The sequence below is a fragment of the Symphodus melops genome, assembly GCF_947650265.1.
Source record: "Symphodus melops genome assembly, chromosome: 1".
In the NCBI taxonomy this organism is placed as follows: Eukaryota; Metazoa; Chordata; class Actinopteri; order Labriformes; family Labridae; genus Symphodus; species Symphodus melops.
The window spans coordinates 33,094,165-33,112,431 of NC_136691.1; the positions used below are offsets into that span (position 1 = coordinate 33,094,165).

Sequence of the window (18,267 nt, forward strand, 5' to 3'; positions counted from 1 at the left end):
TTAAGAGCAAGAGGCGGAAAAAATGGTTATTTGCTTGAGCTGCAATTGCCTGTTTCCTGCATTGTTGTGTTAGCGGGCTAATGTTAGCACACTCAAGATATCTCATCGCTTTAGACTGCACATAAAGAATCACCATGGTCTAAACATCGAGTGGACTATGCTCCTTTTCTTTTCTCTAACTCAAACAGCTTTCTACACAAGGCCGCCCCGTCCATGTAAACGTGACGTATACACGGCCCGACAACAGGACTTGAGCTTCTCACTCATTGTAGACAGTCATGATTCAGAGAGACATTTACAGAGGCTGTTCTTGATTTCTGCTGTGTTTATGTGTAACATGTCACACATTCAGCCTTTAAAGATACTCTTCGTTTCAGTGACACACAAATGAATTATCCTGCAGAAAATGAAGCAGCAGTCTACCAACAAAAACTGCAGACAGGCTCAAATTGTTTTAAAGAGGATCTCTTCAGAAATAGTTTCTTTTTTTTAGAAACCAGAAAGGTCTGTAGCATTAGTCTTTACACACCACCAGACTCCATCGATAACCGTAATACACCTCACCGAACAGGAGTTGTTTGTCGACTTTCACCTTGATTGGTTAGGTTTTTTACAAATTCTGCTTTGGGACTGAATTTCCCCTTCGAAACACCAAAGTCATGTACACTTTTGTAAAGACAAAGACTGACCGGGGCCACAGGGAGCTGAATTAAACTCTGGTAAAGTTACCATATTATATATGGAGTCTGGTAGGTTTGTAGACTGAGGTTACACAATGATGTTAATATTAAATAAAAAGATACTTCTCTGTCGGGATCCTTTCTGTAATGTGAAACACTAAGTGAGGACAAACAAGAACTTACAGCCCTCTTTACTGGTTGCTGACATCATCGAGTAATCACAGAACTTTTTATAACTATTAATCATTACAACAATAAAATATGTCCAGTAGGGAACAGGTTAAAATGACCTGAACCTGCCAGGATGCATTTCTGCTTTAGACCACTGTAAGACTTGCAGTATATGAAGTGAAATTGCTTGTGTGAATGGGTTGTTCTTTGCGGTTGTGTGTACCTTGTTGCCTGAGACACACTCACATTTCGTGGTCCGCCGATGACCTCCCTGTACTCCAGCCTGCTGGTTCAGGATACAGGCCTTTCCTTCATGCTTTCCTCTTCTCTCGAGGGGCATGTCACCTGCGCGTTCATCATCCTTATCTTCCTCTGAGCCTCTGAGGGTGAAGTGTTTTCATCTCTACTCTGCCCTGCCACATCTCTGCTTGGACTGCGATGATACCATCAATTTCACATTCTTTATTATCAATTCACCAGAGGCCCGCTAATGTAACAAGCTGCTGCTGCTGCTGGAGGGCATGAGTGCGTCTCTGGGAATATTGATCTTCTCTGTGATCTTAGCATGCACATAAAATAGACTGTGTGACACACATACTGTTAGCTATAGGTTTGTAATGACTGCACTATGACCGTGATGTTACCTCATCTCCATTCACTTGCACTTTGTTTGACACTACACCACTTCAGCTGTAGTTATCACTCTCAGCAGCACAGATGGGGTGGATAGATATGGTTTAGTTTCATAGCTCACAGGACTTTTCAGTTTGTGACAGCCTGAGTTACATGAGGACTCAATGTTCAATATTGAATTGATGAAATGGACACTGTGGAATAATTCTGACTTGTCACTAACAGCTGAGTCATAGGAGCGCCCGTGAGAGAATAATATCAACAATTCTTGAAATAAAGGAGAATCAAGCAAAGCATGTGGATTGACAGCTTGCCATTCTGGTTTAAATTTACAATTTCACATTTCACTCAGTATATGTGGTGCACAAGTTATGTTTTTACAGAAATCTCCAACAGCACATGGACTCAGTCCGGCCCCCAGAAGCTGCTCCAATTACATTTTAAAGGGAACTATCAGCACATGTAATGTTTCCGGCCCTCGCTCTCTTTAATCAGACATGAACAAGTGAGCAGACACAACAACACATACAGTATATATATTTATATATCACACTTATAATGCCCAAATATTCCCCTTTGTGACACTTGACAGTTACGTCTGAACAGTCCTGTTTGATAGGCAGCTGTTGTTCACGCACCGTGCATGTCTCCAGAGCTCATTCTGCCTGCAATCCACAAGACTGACTGCCTGTGGCGAGGACAACAAACCATGGCATCCCCATCACAGCCCAATCTGTCAGTCCGTCATCTCATCGACTTGAGCCTTTCAAGTGTCAAGCCCAGTCTGCCGTGCATTTCCACATGATGCTACAAACTGCAAACTGTCTTATATTGTCTGCCTCAGATGTTAGTGACAACCTGGTGTTCAGGGCTGGGATGATGATGAATAATTCATTATATATACACATTAAGTGTTACTATTAAGAAATCTACTAAGAGCCCTGTTTTTTAATGGCTTGATGATATGATGTTTTGGATGAGATTCAGCAGCGAACAAATGCAGATCAAAAGATGGGAAAGTGCCTGTCTTCTCGACAGGCATATTCAGCATCCAATCACACCGTAATATACTCTACCTGAACCTTTTCTTTCATGGGATTTATTCCCATAGTTGTCTGCTAGCAAACTATAGATAATCTGCTCGTTTATAGGAACTATGGTGATGTCTTTGATGCAAACATATGCTTTATTTTGTGTGTATGTGAAGCATCCATAAATGTGCTGTACCTTGTTTTACCACTGTTTTCCCCCAAGTAGATCGCAACAAGGTGTGAACAGGTGGGGAACCTCTCTATGCCGCCCTGACTCCCATCCCCCCCCCACCCCACCCGTACCCATATCTTACCCTACCCCACTCCACCCCCAAATCCAACCGTCTCTAACTACATCCGTCCTCTTCTTAGATCAGCTCCATGTACAACATTTGAATCCATAGTGACTTTTGAACACAACAGTTATCTCTGACTGACAGCTTTCATTCGAAACCCCCCTCTGCCTCACAAAACCTCTCGTGCTGTTAGTAGTTTCATTCTAACATGCTTTGATACACTTTGGGGTGAAAGGATTTTTCATTTTACTTTTTTTTTTCTCGTCTCGATCAAAACGCCAATAAGCAAGTGATGAAAGTTCTTCAAAAGACCCCAAAACATGTTTCTGATTCAATTCAAAGCCGTTAACAATCAAACTTTGCTCTTAAATGTAAAAAAAACAACAACAAAAAATACTGATTGCACTTCGAAATGAGACATGTTATTTATATGTTATTGTCTTTTTAATTACAGGTATTCTTCCTCATGTGTTGGTCTGCCTTCGTGCAGTTATAAACTCTACAGATCAGCGTGTGCTTGAGCAGGATGTAACAGGGAACTTGTAAATGGTTATTAAGAAGGCATTTAAAAAGGCATTTATGTCATTTTGGTAAATACAGTTACATTTTTGTTAGATATCTTTAACAGATAAATGTGTTATCATGAGTTAGAGCACCTGCCTGTAGCTTAACACATTTGACATTGTGTTGAAGTTCAGTCATGTGTGATTGTGCTGTACAGGTTTCTCACTGCTGCTCAGAGCTGGAGTGGTTTGTTTAGTTGTCTGCATTTCTTCTTGGCTCTTTTAAAAGCAAGGACTGCATATATCTAACAAAGTCACTTTGAGAGTGTCTTAGGCCTGCATTCTTACTAATGACCAGCAGGGGGTGACTCCACTGGTTGCAAAAAAATATTTAACAGTTTAATTTTCCACTAAAAAAATGTGCCCTCCTTTGAGTTGAATTATTATCTTGGTTATATTTTCCCCCAAAAAAATAGTGTTCTGATTTTTTTCGTTCTGGACCGCGTTTGAAACAGCAGGATATTCATTTTCTGAATGAATGTCTCATTTAGAGTCAACCTGAGAATCTGAAAAAGCTGTGTGTGTTTTAAGTAGAAACAACAGCAACTCGTCAACCAGAAAGCAGAAAGCAATAAAGAAATGGGTTCCACCCTCTGTTTAAGTATGATCACTTCTTGTTTCTAAACCAACCAAAATGTAAACCCAAAGTCTTAGAAACATCAGTCCGCAAATAAATTGGTCATGTCAGGGTGGCTATGTCTACTAGATACAGTCAATGGGACAGATTTGACCGTGTAGTCACTTTAGAAATGTATTGCTTAACAGCCTTGTCTGTGAACATTTAATTTGGCAGGTTAGTGAAGTTTAGGGCACACTGAAAAACTACTGGATTATTTTGTAATGCTGCTGGCTCGTAGATGAATGAACACGTCAAACACTTGGCGGAGTAAAAGAGGTTAAAAATAGCTCAGAGAGGTTCCAAGGAAATGATGAACAGTTGGGAGAACATCTGAGCCAGATGTCCTCATTATCATTTGACCCTCAACATCCCTCTGAGAATCTGGCAGAGATTTGTCACATTTTAGACCCTTGTAACAAGTCCAAACTCACTTTACTATAACACATCTCTGAGACTTTGAGTAGTGGTGCTATCACCAATATTATCACCTGAAACAAGAACAGACGTAATTAAAGTTTAAGCTAAGCATGGTGTGCTTTAGAAGAAATCTGCCTTTTGCCTCATGTATGGATCCCCATTGATTGGATAAGTGTGACGACCCAATGAATTGACACACCGTTCGACTTCTCTTTAAAGATGCAACCCGCTACGACTGACCTGTGGACCTCTGCTTTTTGGCATTTATTTTTCGAGCTGTGTCATTGCACACAGCAATGTTGAAGCTACAGCATAGCAGGCTGTAAACTCGACAAATAGCGTCTTACAATGACCGTTGAGCCTTCACTGTGCTGAAGGTTTTAGCCCAGGCGCCAACAATCTGCAGACTCCATCATAAAACTTTGACGTAATAGTCGTGTCTCTTAAGAAGAGCTTCAGATGTGCAAGCTATTTAGTCAAATATGACTGTGACTATACCGGACTGGACTGTAAGTCAACTGAAGAAGAGTCTGCTGGGAACAGCCTTCACAGCAGGACTCCTGTTCTGCCCCCTCCACGAGATACTGAACAGACTTGGCAGTCAAGACAGCCCGATAATGTTCAAATCCTTTGACAGCTAAGGGTGAATCTCTTTCACACCTGCAAACGTGCAGATGAAGACAGTCTTTTTCTTTGACTTAGGCTGAGGGTACCGACAAGGTTTCCCCTGAGTCTTACAAAGGCCTTTCTTGAGTATGTGAACTGTGCCTCTGCCGTCGAGGACCTCATAGGTTGGATTCAGAGTGTCCCAGACTCCCCCTCTCGATGTCTGGCATTATCCAGATTAAGGGTTTGCAGTTCCCTGGTCCTCGTGAACAAAAGCGGGACTTTCTCAGACAGTGATGTCTTACCTCTGGCTTGGGAACACCTCAGGATTCCCCCTGGAGGAGCTGACAGAAATTGCTATTAAGATAAGGGTCTGGACTTCATTGTAGAACATGCTGGCACCATGACCGGCTGAGAAAAGGCGGAATAAAAGGAATGGATGGAAATTAAATACTTGTTGTTTCACCAGACTTGTTAATACTTAAATCCCACTAGCAAAACGTTACATTGAGGCAGAGGCTTGAACAAAATCCTATTTCCTGGTTATTAACACAGTAAATCCTCGTTGAGTGCTACACTGGGGTATGAATAATCTGATCAACTCAAATGAAAGACATAACACATCTAATAGATGCTGTGCAGCTTTACTCTGACTTCATGTTTTTGTAATTTGATGACACTGTTGGAGCTTTAAAATAACATTCTGCCTTGAAGCTGAGATAAACAGACCAGAGGGTTTGTTGCTGATGATATTTACGAGAAAACACATTTTTAATCTCTGTACTAATTCACAGGCAGCTAAGGGCGAATCTCTTTCACACCTTTAAACAGACTCCAAAATCTGTTTCACTTTAGCCTCAGACATTCCTTTCTAATCAGCTTCACTCCTTGAAGTGCTTCTTCAGCAAAATCCTATCAGACGCTGAAGGCATTAACATTTTCGAATGTCTTGGGGATTTCAAAGAACTCTTGACATGCTCGAGGATTTGTGGCTTATCCTTTCTCTGTGACCAGGATTTTCAGTCTTATCGTCATTTTTTTTGCTTTTGAGCCATTCAGCTCTTCATCCCACATCTTCTCCACCTGCTGTACATCTGCACTTACAAGCCTGTTTCAGATACGACATCTGAAGAGAGACAGGACACTTTGGGAGAGAGGACAGAGTCAGGTTTAAAATGAAGCAAAGGGCTGAGGTCCGATTCGAATGCCGAGGACAATTAGCATCCGTATCCTGTCCGACACCCTCGCTAAGTGTTACCTTCAAAGGTTTTTAGAAGACGCATCTGCTCACCACGATTTTTAAAAGCCCATTTTAGAGTCTGTTCCACGACAGTGCTGTAACAAAGCTTCTGTCATTACTCCTTAAGACATTCATATTGATTCCACAACACTTTACAGCGAGATGTGTAGACGTGAAGCTCCACGTACACACACTCAGACATGCACACATACAGCGCTGTTCTCCAAAGAGGGCTCGGCTAATCCCATATCGTTGATCCTGTCTGAACGTTCCCGTGTCGCTAATCCTGTCTAACCCTTTTTTCTTTTCTAATTTATAACCTTCATTTAACCTGATCATTAACCCGTTGAGATCAAGACCTGTGGCGTGAAAGCGCTTTGTGTAGTCAGAAGAAAAAAAGCTGCTATCCGAGCATATCGTATTGTAGCTTACTGTATCTTTTGCTATTGGATGGATTTGTTCATAAAGTTAAAGTTACGTTCATATTGCACCTATCTCCAAGCTTCACTCTTATATATTTACAATACTGTCATCGGAATGTGGTTGCCATGGGAATATGGAATTATGTTGTTTTTAATTGAGTTAATTCAATTGATTAATTAATGGATAAACCAAAACAGAAATACTCAATTAATGTTGTGTTTAGGCCAATTCACAAAACACTGTTATCTCAAGAAACAAATATTGTCATTATTTTTAATTGTGTTTATAATAATGATAAAAATAAATAAAAACAATAAGTCGCTTTAAGTATTACAAAAAAAATGAAACCGGTTTTCTATAGTCTATTCCCTCCTTTCCTCAGATTGAGATTCAAAGATTGAGCTCACGTCAGATATCCGGTAAACTTGTGATCTGTCAGAACTGTACAGCAGCTTAGCACCGAACACTCAGGTTTCTGTCCCTATGACAGACTAAGAAAAGTCCCCTTGTCATTGTCAACCCATCTACATGAGGAGAATCCATTATCATCCTGCATGAAACCTTAGAAAACAATGAGGTTTTTGATCACCATGCTGCATAAAACCCAACTGACCTGAAACACATCCACTCAATCCTCCAGACATCATTTCAAAATGTCTTACAGTGAAAATGTGAATATTTGATCAAATACATGAAGTGTGTATTTGTAGACTTAGATTTATAAAAGTCGTGATCCTGTTGTTCGTAGATACCTGAATGCTCTAACTATGTCTGCTGTCCACAGGGGGACCAAAGGCAAAGACATCAGCACCATCAAGTCTCTGAGGGTTCTCCGTGTGCTCCGGCCTCTCAAGACCATCAAACGTCTGCCCAAACTCAAGGTTCAGCTCCAGTGCTGCTCTTTGGTTTCATTTAGTTTCAGCTTGAGCTCTCTATTAAAAAAAAAAAGTAGAATGACGTATCTTATCGATAAGACTTACCCAACAAGAAACAGGATTCAAATGCAAAATCGGTACCAAGGAAACAATACAGTCAGGGAGAAAGTAAGGAAGGAGTCAATAAACAAGCCTGAAGGGCGCCTGTGGCTCAGTGGTAGAGTGGTTGGGGGTTCGATCCCCAGCTCCGGTGTCCTCGGGCAAGTTTAGTTGCTCCCGCTGCTTTGTTGGTGGCGTATAAATATGTGTGAATGGGATTAGCTAATACTGATGGACTCTTAACATCGCAGCCTCAACCATCAGGGTGTGTGAGTGTCAAAGAGCTTTGAGTAGTCAGAAGACGAGACAAGAGCTCAACAAGCTGAAGTCTATTTAACATCATTTGTTTAACTTTTCTTTTCATTTGTACTAAAGGTGTGTTCTACTTAATATCTCCTCAGTTTGATGGCACTGCTCTCTTAAAATAAGTTTTTATAAAAGCAGAAAAGTTTCTTGTTCCTGACTGCTGAACATATCAATTGATAATAAAGCTCCCTCCCTGGATTTGCGTGTTGACTTGCTTTGATGGGTTTTTGTCCGTCCCCAGGCCGTCTTCGACTGTGTGGTCAACTCTCTGAAGAACGTGCTGAACATCCTCATCGTCTACATCCTCTTCATGTTCATCTTCGCCGTCATCGCTGTTCAGCTCTTCAAGGGGAAGTTCTTTTACTGCACTGACGAGTCCAAGGGTCTGGAGAAGGACTGCAAGTCGGTCTAACCAAACACACTTTCTTATTCCTAGAACGACACCTTTGGGTCAAATCCAAACTGCAGTACAGTGTCTAACCTCACACAGCTTTATGTACGCGTTCATGTCTTTCAGAGGACAGTTCCTAGACTATGACAAAGACGACGTGGCCTCCATGCCCAGAGAGTGGAGGAAGTATGAGTTCCATTATGACAACGTGCTGTGGGCCTTCCTGACGCTCTTCACCGTCTCCACCGGGGAGGGCTGGCCAACGTAAGAGCAGCTGAGCCGATCGCTCTTTAAGATACAGATCAGGGATGCTGTCATGATTCTGAAGTCTGTTTCTGGAGTCTGAAATGATGTAAACATAGTGAAAGCTCTGAGAGTATTTGTCAGACATGGTTCACGCTGCACCTCCAAATCAGATTTTTAGCACATCCAGACTGTACATAGTTTGTTTTGTCGCTAGTCTGGACACAAAATGTCACGAGATCGGATTTTTTCAAATCTGATTCAAACCACATAAGGAGGTGGTTTCAAATCTGATTTCGACAAATCCGACTCAATCTGAACGTCTCTGTCTCTTCGATGTGACCACGTCAATATGGACGGGCAGATCGGTTCTGGTCACTTACAGTTTGTAATGTGGACAGTCAGTCAGTTAGATCGGATTCTGATCTGATTTGGGGAAAAATCGTATTTGGGCGGCAGACTGAACAAAGCTTCAGTGTCAGGGATTCGTCTTCACTCTGAACTTTTCTTGCGTTTACAGTTTTTACCGTCAGCTAACCAAACTGTAAACTCAAACAGAGATGATTTTCTTTTTATTTGAGATCATCGATTTAAGAAGATTCTTTCAGATTTGAAGTCTTTCTATCTTTACTGCTGGCGATCAGAGACTATGTTCAAATAAAATGTACCTTACAGTAGAAAATCAGGGCTGATATACTGCTTCTGATGTTTGAAATAACAATGCTGCTAATTTCTGATGTTGCTTTTATGACTTCTTCTGGCTTTAGATTCTCACACATCCAACACGTTTGGACCCTGGAAAACAAATTAGAGTTTGTCCAACAGGAGACGTCTTCTGTCAGAAAAGAAGAATAACATACTCATTGTTTATTTGGATGTCACATAAATGTGTTCAGATCATTCTGTGTCAATTTATTGTATCGAGTTATCTAAAGTGTGCTAACATTAGCCTGCTAACACAACAATGCAGGACACAGGCAGCTCAAGCTATTTTTTCCGCCGTTTGCTCTCAATGGTGCTTAATTATGGTGCCTTGTAATTAATAAATACGGCAAACGCCAGTGGAGAGGGATTGGAGGTGTGCAGCTGGAGGATTTGGAACAGTGGAGGTGTCGAGTTTTTTTTTTTTTTTTTTCCCCCGTTTCATTCTGCTTCTCACGGGCGACATCTACTAAATTGGGAAAGACGCACATTGCACACAGTTAACAGAGCCTATATGGTCAGATACCGATATTAAAACAAGGCCTTGAAACAAAATAGCTACATTTTTTCTTGTATGAACATAGTCGGCTCATATTTTGTTCTTTTAGTCAAACTATGATCATGATGAACCTACAGTAACCAAACCTTGACCGTTTTCTTTCTTTATTCATATAGAAGCTCAGTCCTGTTAATTTGTGTAGGATTAAATATAAGATCATTTTCACTGAAATACAGCAATTACACATACAGCAGTTTGTGTTGACAAAAAGAGGATTCCAGTCCATTGTTCATGATTCTGTAATAGTTTTGTGTATTTCACAAGCCGTCTTGGTATTTCTTCATGTCTGTGCTCTTCTCATCATAGAGTTTTAAAGCACTCTGTGGACGCCACCTTTGAAGACGAGGGCCCCAGTCCAGGCTACCGAATAGAGATGTCGATCTTCTATGTGGTCTACTTTGTGGTCTTCCCTTTCTTCTTCGTCAACATCTTCGTCGCTCTGATCATCATCACCTTCCAGGAGCAGGGAGACAAGGCGATGTCTGAGTGCAGCTTGGAAAAGAACGAGGTAACACCCAGACATAACAGTCAGTATATTCTGTGTTTGTTAGTTAGGTGTTCATCTCAAGCAGACTCTACTGTTTTGAAAACTTTTTTCCTCCCTTCAGATGTTGAAATAATGTTACTTATCTGTAGGAGTTGTGTAACAGCGTCATGGTGGTCTTAACTCGTTATTATCTTTTTCACTGCAGTATCGTAGTCTACAGTACCGTTTCATATCATATGGTATCAGACTGTGTCATATCATATTGTACAGTACTGTACATGCTGTATTGTATTGTAGATTACCATACGGTATCATATCGTAACACATCATACTTTATCAAACAGTAACGCATTCTATCTTATAGTAACGTTCAGTATTGTATCGTACTGTATCATATAATACTGTACAGTACTGTATCATATTGTATCCTGTCATGTCATACTATCAAATTATGCAGACATTGTTTACAAATATTGTTTTTAACCTTTCCTCATGTCATTGAACTGCAGACAACGCTGTGAGTGATCTGCTTTGTGTTGTAAATATACCGATGTAAATGGATTCAAATGTCTCTCCACTGATGGAGACGGTTTGATCTTCAGGTCTGCTTTAGGCTTTACAACCCTCAGTCTCTTGTTTTTTTTCTTCTTTTAAATATATTCAATGATCCTGATCACCTGTACCCGTTTAAGTATTATTAACTGTTATTATAAAGCGGTATTGTAAAATGATGCTGTCCTCTTCTAATGATGTTTCAGTTCCTTTCCAGAGTGATGATTTTTATTTTTGCTGTGTTTCAGAGAGCTTGTATCGACTTCGCCATAAACGCCAAACCTCTGACACGCTACATGCCCGAGAACACGCAGTCCTTCCAGTACAGGATGTGGAAGTTTGTAGTCTCACCTCCGTTTGAGTACTCCATCATGATCATGATCGCGCTCAACACTGTCGTCCTCATGATGAAGGTAACAACTTTGGACAGGATACTGATATGTTTCTTCTTTGTCTGTCAGTTACTCTTGGAGGGGGGAAAGCAAGTGTGTGAATTTCCCCAAAATGTCAAACTTATAAAGTGTTTCGATTTCCCGTCTTTTAGTTTCATGGAGCTCCAGACTTTTATGAAACGATGCTGAAAAACCTCAACATAGTCTTCACCACTCTCTTCTCTCTGGAGTGTATCCTCAAGATTATTGCTTTTGGTCCATTGGTAGGTAACTTTTACATTAAACATACTTAAATATACACTTAATATAAATAACACCTAACGATTTTAAACTTTTGTCTCAGAACTACCTGAAGGATGCCTGGAACGTGTTTGACTTTGTGACGGTGTTGGGCAGCATCACTGACATCCTGGTGACTGAAATCAATGTAAGAGCACCCATCCCCACCCACTCCCCTCCACCAGACTGAGGGCATTGTATCCAAACAACACAGCTGTCATAGTAATGAGCAGGGGCAGGGACGGCGTGTACAGCAAACAAGCTAACCAGCCACATCAGCATGGCAGCAAGCCAGGGAGTCGCAGCCTTTAAACAAGGAGAAAGAGGAGACGAGAGAAAGTCTTTAGTTGAGTGGATCAATGAATCACAGAGGGCTGATACAGACACGAGGAGAGAGGGACGCGTGCTTCACGTTGGAACAACCCTGTGTGGTGCTTTTTGTGTCATTCCAGACGGTTCCTCACCGTGAACTTTCCTGTGTACATTTCTGTAATGTGAAGCAGCTGTGAACTGGTTTTCATGTGTACTTGTTGAGCTACGTTGTGCAATATGACTGTTCCTTTTCTCTCGTCTCTCAATCGTCTGTCTTCTTGTCTTCCTTGCTCTACTTTCATTCTCTCTCTCTGTCTTTCTCTTGCCCTCCACATTTTCATCTTGTTGATTGTCATCTCTGGTGTTGCCATGCCCCGGTCCAAATCACCACTAGACTACGGTGAGTGACTTTCTGTTGCCATTTTTTGCTTTTTGCTCATCTTGGGATGAATTTTCAAAGAACTATTTCAGCAGCTGTCTCAGAAGCAGGGATGTTGCTGTGCGACTTATCTTGAAGTTGTTTGAATGCAAGTTTGTATTCAGACTTGTTAACAAGTCTAAAGTTTAAAAAAAAACAAAAAACGCTCAGATTGGTTTGCTGAGTTCGGCTAACGTTAGCAGTGCTAGCACCGGCAGCCTTCAGTCCTCCTAGCGGGGTAATGTACACTTGACAGGTTACACAGTATACTAGTCTTACACAGCCTACAAAAACCTTTATCTCCATTTTCTAAATCTTCAAAATACTTCCACCAGATGCCATCTCTGCTATGCTGCTTTACATCCAGGTAGTAGATTTTCAATCAGGAGAAAATGTGCTGCAACCACAGAATTGACTAAATCCAAAATACATGTAAAAATACAAAACAAATACAACAATGCTGAAATGCTGCAAAATTACCTTTTTACATAAATCAAAATGACAGCCAAAAGATTTTTAAAAAAAGAAAAAAAAAAACAATTCTTAAAAACATACAAACTGAGAATCCAGTCACATAAAAAAAGCTGCATATTCTCTCACTGCAATGGAAGTTCTCCGAGCCTCAAGGAGGAGCTTTAAGGGCAGAAGGATTTTAAACCAGACAATTACATGGTAACTGAGTTGAGACAGCAAAGTGAGATCTTTACCGGTGCGTGTAGCCCTTATTTTTCTTTGTTCTTATTTCATTGAACCAGGAGAAACCTAATTGAAATCAACAATTTACAAAAGTGTCCTGACCAAGACTGGCAGCAACACAACACAAAGTTACAGACCTCGAACACAGAGTAATTACAAACACAGTTGAACATGTCAGGATGGAAATCCTTTTCAAATGCCAGCAGGTGTTTAATAAATGCAGGGCTGCTTATTAAACATATGGTGGCCCTTAAACACAGGGGAATGGAGACAGATTGTGACCCTTCCAACCTGAACTAAAACATCAACAAAGAGATGTGTTTTCTTCACTCTGAATCTTTAGAGTATTAAGCTGAATGATTCTCTGGTGCATGCTTATCAGTGTGAAGAAATTCCAACAGTCTGAAGCAGCTTTTAAATCAATGTTTCGTGTGTTACAGCTGCCTTTTAAGATGTTTTAATAAAGGTTTTAATCTTTTACTCTGCACTATAACTTTTAAATCCTTTTGTATTCTTCCTTAAATTAATTTTATTTGAATTATTATTACTACAAATATTTAATAATTTCAGTATTTTTTTATTTTTTTATGTATCTTTTCTTTCCTCTGCCATGATGCTTTTGATGTTTTGTGTAAAGCACTTTGAATTGCCTTGTTGAAATGTGCTATATAAATAAACTTGCCTTGCCTTGCCTTGTTGAGTAGGGTAAGATGTTATTTGGTTGGTTAGTGCTTGATGTCCTGTCTTTGTCTAACAGGACCGACTGCTGAACCTGAGCTTCCTCAGGTTGTTCAGAGCTGCTCGGCTCATCAAGCTGCTGAGGCAGGGCTACACTATCCGCATCCTGCTGTGGACCTTCGTCCAGTCCTTTAAGGTGCTCACACACAGCCTTCAACTCTCAGCTACATGTCAACACATACAGCCACACACCTGCAGACACAAACTTTAAGATCCTTGTCTGAATAATTGAGAGATGATACTACAAATGTAATGTGTTTTGGTTTGTTATTGTTCCCTTCAGGCCCTGCCTTATGTCTGCCTGCTGATTGCTATGCTGTTCTTCATTTATGCCATCATCGGGATGCAGGTGAGTGAAAGACCAGGATGTTCATGCAGTGGTTTAATTTTTTTCCAAAGCTGTGTCCTGAAGATGAAAGAAAGGTGAACTGCACATTGCTAAGAATTACAGATCTGTTTGCTTCTGTGTTCGTGCTGCAGGTGTTTGGCAACATTGAGCTGAATGAAGACACAGCAATCAATCACCACAACAACTTCCGCACTTTCCTCCAAGCTCTCATGCTGCTGTTCAGGTTTATGAAGCTTTATTATGTTTATCTAATGAACACAATAGATCACTGTGACGGATGAAGACAGACAGTTTCAATAAAATAAAAACAATTATCAAGTTACCCCCTTGGATCTCTGTATGGGATTTCAGCCCAGCAGGAAAAGAATGATTGCTTAAAAACTATTGTGCTTTTATCAATTGTTGTGGTATTTTCCTAATACCAAACAATGAGAATAAAGAGTGAAGAGTATCTATTCAAAAAAAGAACCCAAGATCGATCTGGTCTCAGTGAACATTTATTCGAAGGCAAAATCAGCGTTCGAAGACCCTTCCCTTCCGAGTGAAAGAAAGAAAAAGGCCCCGAACAAAGGCAAACATGAAACTTACACATTTCCATCACATTGCACCGAGCACTCCCCATCACGCCACATAGGGCCCCTGCCCACCTTGCAGGGCACGGTCTTTCTCCCTGTGTGAGAAAAGGAGCCTACGTGACTATTTACCATCTCCCAAGGCTGAGAAGGAGATGAAATCTAGTGAGAAAGAGTCTGGGTGACTCTTTCCATATTTACAAACGGTGAGAAAGAGAATAAAAGGTGAGAAATGATGGAAAACAAAAAACACCCAATACCCTGTGTTATGTAGTATTCTAAGACATTTCAGATACATTTTATATAACAGATTATATGAGACCTTCATACAACGCATATAGTACACATGGAGTAACATTTTCCATGACACTACTTACTGAATAAACAGAAATTACATGGTCATTCTTTATAAAACTAAAAACTGTCTATCAAGTCAGATGTACCACAGGTGTCACTGTCACTTACTATCAAAGTCCATATTTTACAGATACAGAAACATTCAACAGGGAGCATATTATAGAAATATAGCAGAAATGACTGAACGAGAATTCTTATCTTTTATATAAAAATTCGTTAATTGTCTAATATGGTGTTTGTATGATTAAAGTGTCCTGATGATGCTGTGTGTGTGGGTGTTACAGAGGTTTAAAGGACAAAGTGAACTCTATTGTTAAGTTTTATTTCTCACTTCACTCTAAGTCTGTCTGTCAAAACACAGGCGTCTTCTCTCCTATAAGAGGTTTAATGTGCATTGTGACAGTATACAAACAGGAGCTTGTATTGTACAGGGCTTTTAAAGTGTCAGTGGTTCTGTACATGAAATAAGTAACAAAGGCTTAGCTGTCATTTACGACTATTAATGCATAAAGCCTTAAATACACACTTCTGCCTTTATAGATACTTTTGATACGATAGATATATACTATATACTATATATACTATATACTCGCACTCAAACAAACAGGCTTCACATTGTCACTTAAGCAACGTGTGTTCAGCTAGCAAACACACAAGCTAGCAAAATAGGAAACTTACAGGTCTCTAGGACAGAGAAACATATTCTGTTATTGTAGTCCATTAATTAGCTTGTTTTCCTCCACGCTGCTCTCTCTGAACTTCACTGTGTGTTCCTGAATTTAAAAAATAGCTCACACCCACCTAGAGAGTGCAATGTGCTCTAACTCTCAGATGTAAATGCTGTGGGTTTGAATGCCCGTTGAACACTTGGTATACAGAGTGCTACATCATACATGAAATATAAATGTCTAATACAATTCGGTATGTTTACTCTCCATTGTTTGTCCTTCTCTGTAAGAGGCAGATGTAACACCAATTTGAAGTCATTACATTATCATTTCACTACCAATAGCAGAAGTATCTTTCTAAATGTTTGTCTTCAAACTTGAAGCTATCTGCCCGACTGTAATGCCTCTTCAAATCAAAGCTTTATTGTCTTTCTCCTCTGTGTATCAGGAGTGCAACTGGCGAGGCCTGGCACGAGATCATGTTATCGTGTTTGAGTCACCGAGTCTGTGACGAGCGGTCGGGGTCCCAGGGGAAACAGTGTGGAAGTGATTTTGCCTACTTCTACTTTGTCTCCTTTATCTTCCTCTGCTCCTTCCTGGTCAGTACTGAAACTCCTGCTAACCTTTGATTTATTTTCTGTTGGACAGATCTGTTGTGTCACATCGGCCCTGCAGTAGAATTTGATTTTTAAGACATCCACTATCAATATAGAATATCTTTTTTGTCACTTTGTGATAAGTGCAAAATTAAAAGTTATACTGTATATATAAGTATCTCCTGTCAGAAACATGCTAGCACCCATTTAAACATGCTAGTTAAATGTAAGCAATACCATTGCAGCCAAAAACATGTTGGCATAGGACAGGCACATTGAAGCTCTTGAAACCATGAAACCAATAGACGCACATCCTTGCACTTGGTTCGACACTTGAAGACACTAGGCCTGCATATACATTCAATGGGCCAGGACCATCCTAGCTCTATGGGTGGCTGTGGATCAGCAGTTGAGTCGGAGGTTCGCTCCTGCAGCCAAATATTGATGTGCCCTTGAGCAAGACACTTTATCCAAAACTGTGGCATATGAATGTGTATGGATGGATTATATGATGGACACTTAAAGGCAGGGTTGGTAATTTTCAAAAACTAGCATGACTTTGGAAAGTAGCATTCCCTCAGTGCTACGTCTACCCCCCCTACCTCTGGTAATAATTCTATTTTTAAAAAACAGTTTATACTTTTACAGAGCTTTAAACAAATCGATGAAGAAACAAGTTTCACATGGTATATAATTGCCTTAGGCACTTCAGTATTCTGTTTCCTCAAAGACCAGGCCTTTAAATTTACAAGAGAGGCACAGACTGGATGGACAGATTAATCTAAATGTATCTTGTAGCGGAACAATGAGTGCAAATTTGATTCACATTTACAAGCGCCTCGGCGGATAATGCCAATGAGATTGATTGATTTTGCTGCAACATGAAGTTATTGTTGTAAACACCAGCGTAAACGATCTGATGTCTCTGTTCCAGATGCTGAACCTATTCGTGGCTGTCATAATGGATAACTTTGAGTACCTAACCAGAGACTCCTCTATCCTGGGGCCTCATCACCTCGATGAGTTCATCCGGGTTTGGGCGGAGTACGACCCGGCTGCATGGTATGTTCATGCTTCCCTGTGGGCTCAGAGAATATGATAATGAAGTAAAGTCGAGGTAGTAGCTGTCCTAACTCTACTCCTCTTTTCCCACGTTTCTGACTAAGGTAACTGAATGAGGCCTCAAACACAGGCCTTGTTCCTAAACCTTGATGTTTGCAGTCAGCCCACTGATGATCTTTGTTTTATTTTAAGCTGTCCTGAACGTTTGTTTATTTATCTGCTTGTTCTTTTCCACAGTGGACGGATTTCCTATAAGGATATGTACAATTTGTTACGCATTATCTCACCCCCCCTTGGCTTAGGGAAGAACTGCCCTAATAGGGTAGCATACAAGGTTTGCAAATACCAGACATTACCGTCACTAGGGTGCTTTGTGTACCTCTATGCCAAGAGTCTTTTAACTGAATGGCTGTGCACCAATGAAATCGCCTCTACACTAGCACCCGCCCCTCCAAACTGACTGGCTTTGGTTGATGATGCCGGAGAGGAAACAAAGCTTTCAAGGCCACGGCATTGTCCCAACATGCCGCCTGCCACGCTGTCTTTCTCCTGTCTCTCGACTGCAGACGTAGTGTACTGCACATTTGGATCAGCTATAACCTTAAAAAGTATGAAATAGTAGTAAGAAATGTGATCTTTCTATTCAGATCTTTGAAACATCTGAATCTGATCAAAAACTTTGTGGCACATGTGTTTTAGAAACGACATCTGCCAGAGCAAAGCCAGGATGGCATTGAAACCTTTGTCTCCATGCACCTTGGTTGAAGTACCAATGGGATGTCTGCTAGCATGCGGAGGCAGACATCCCTGTTACAATGCTGTCATTTCTCTTCCCTCTCATCATCAGCATCCTGTGTGTTGGATCGACCCATCATCCTCTCTTCTCTGGCCTCCTACCCTCACCCACCAAACTCACTCTTTACCATCCCATGTTT

At 40.7% G+C, this 18,267-nt stretch overlaps 1 protein-coding gene across 1 annotated transcript in view; it reads left to right on the forward strand.

Annotated features, from left to right (window-relative positions):
• cacna1ba (calcium channel, voltage-dependent, N type, alpha 1B subunit, a) overlaps window positions 1-18,267 on the forward strand; it is a 139,856-nt gene that overhangs the window by 102,566 nt on the left and 19,023 nt on the right. Inside the window, exons 27-38 of the mRNA XM_079368069.1 lie at window positions 7,464-7,560; window positions 8,201-8,361; window positions 8,477-8,614; window positions 10,161-10,362; window positions 11,142-11,306; window positions 11,438-11,548; window positions 11,629-11,712; window positions 13,748-13,864; window positions 14,012-14,077; window positions 14,209-14,300; window positions 16,123-16,273; window positions 17,205-17,332. Of these exons, the coding sequence (XP_079224195.1) occupies window positions 7,464-7,560; window positions 8,201-8,361; window positions 8,477-8,614; window positions 10,161-10,362; window positions 11,142-11,306; window positions 11,438-11,548; window positions 11,629-11,712; window positions 13,748-13,864; window positions 14,012-14,077; window positions 14,209-14,300; window positions 16,123-16,273; window positions 17,205-17,332 (1,512 nt within the window). The remainder of the gene's footprint in view (window positions 1-7,463; window positions 7,561-8,200; window positions 8,362-8,476; window positions 8,615-10,160; window positions 10,363-11,141; window positions 11,307-11,437; window positions 11,549-11,628; window positions 11,713-13,747; window positions 13,865-14,011; window positions 14,078-14,208; window positions 14,301-16,122; window positions 16,274-17,204; window positions 17,333-18,267) is intronic.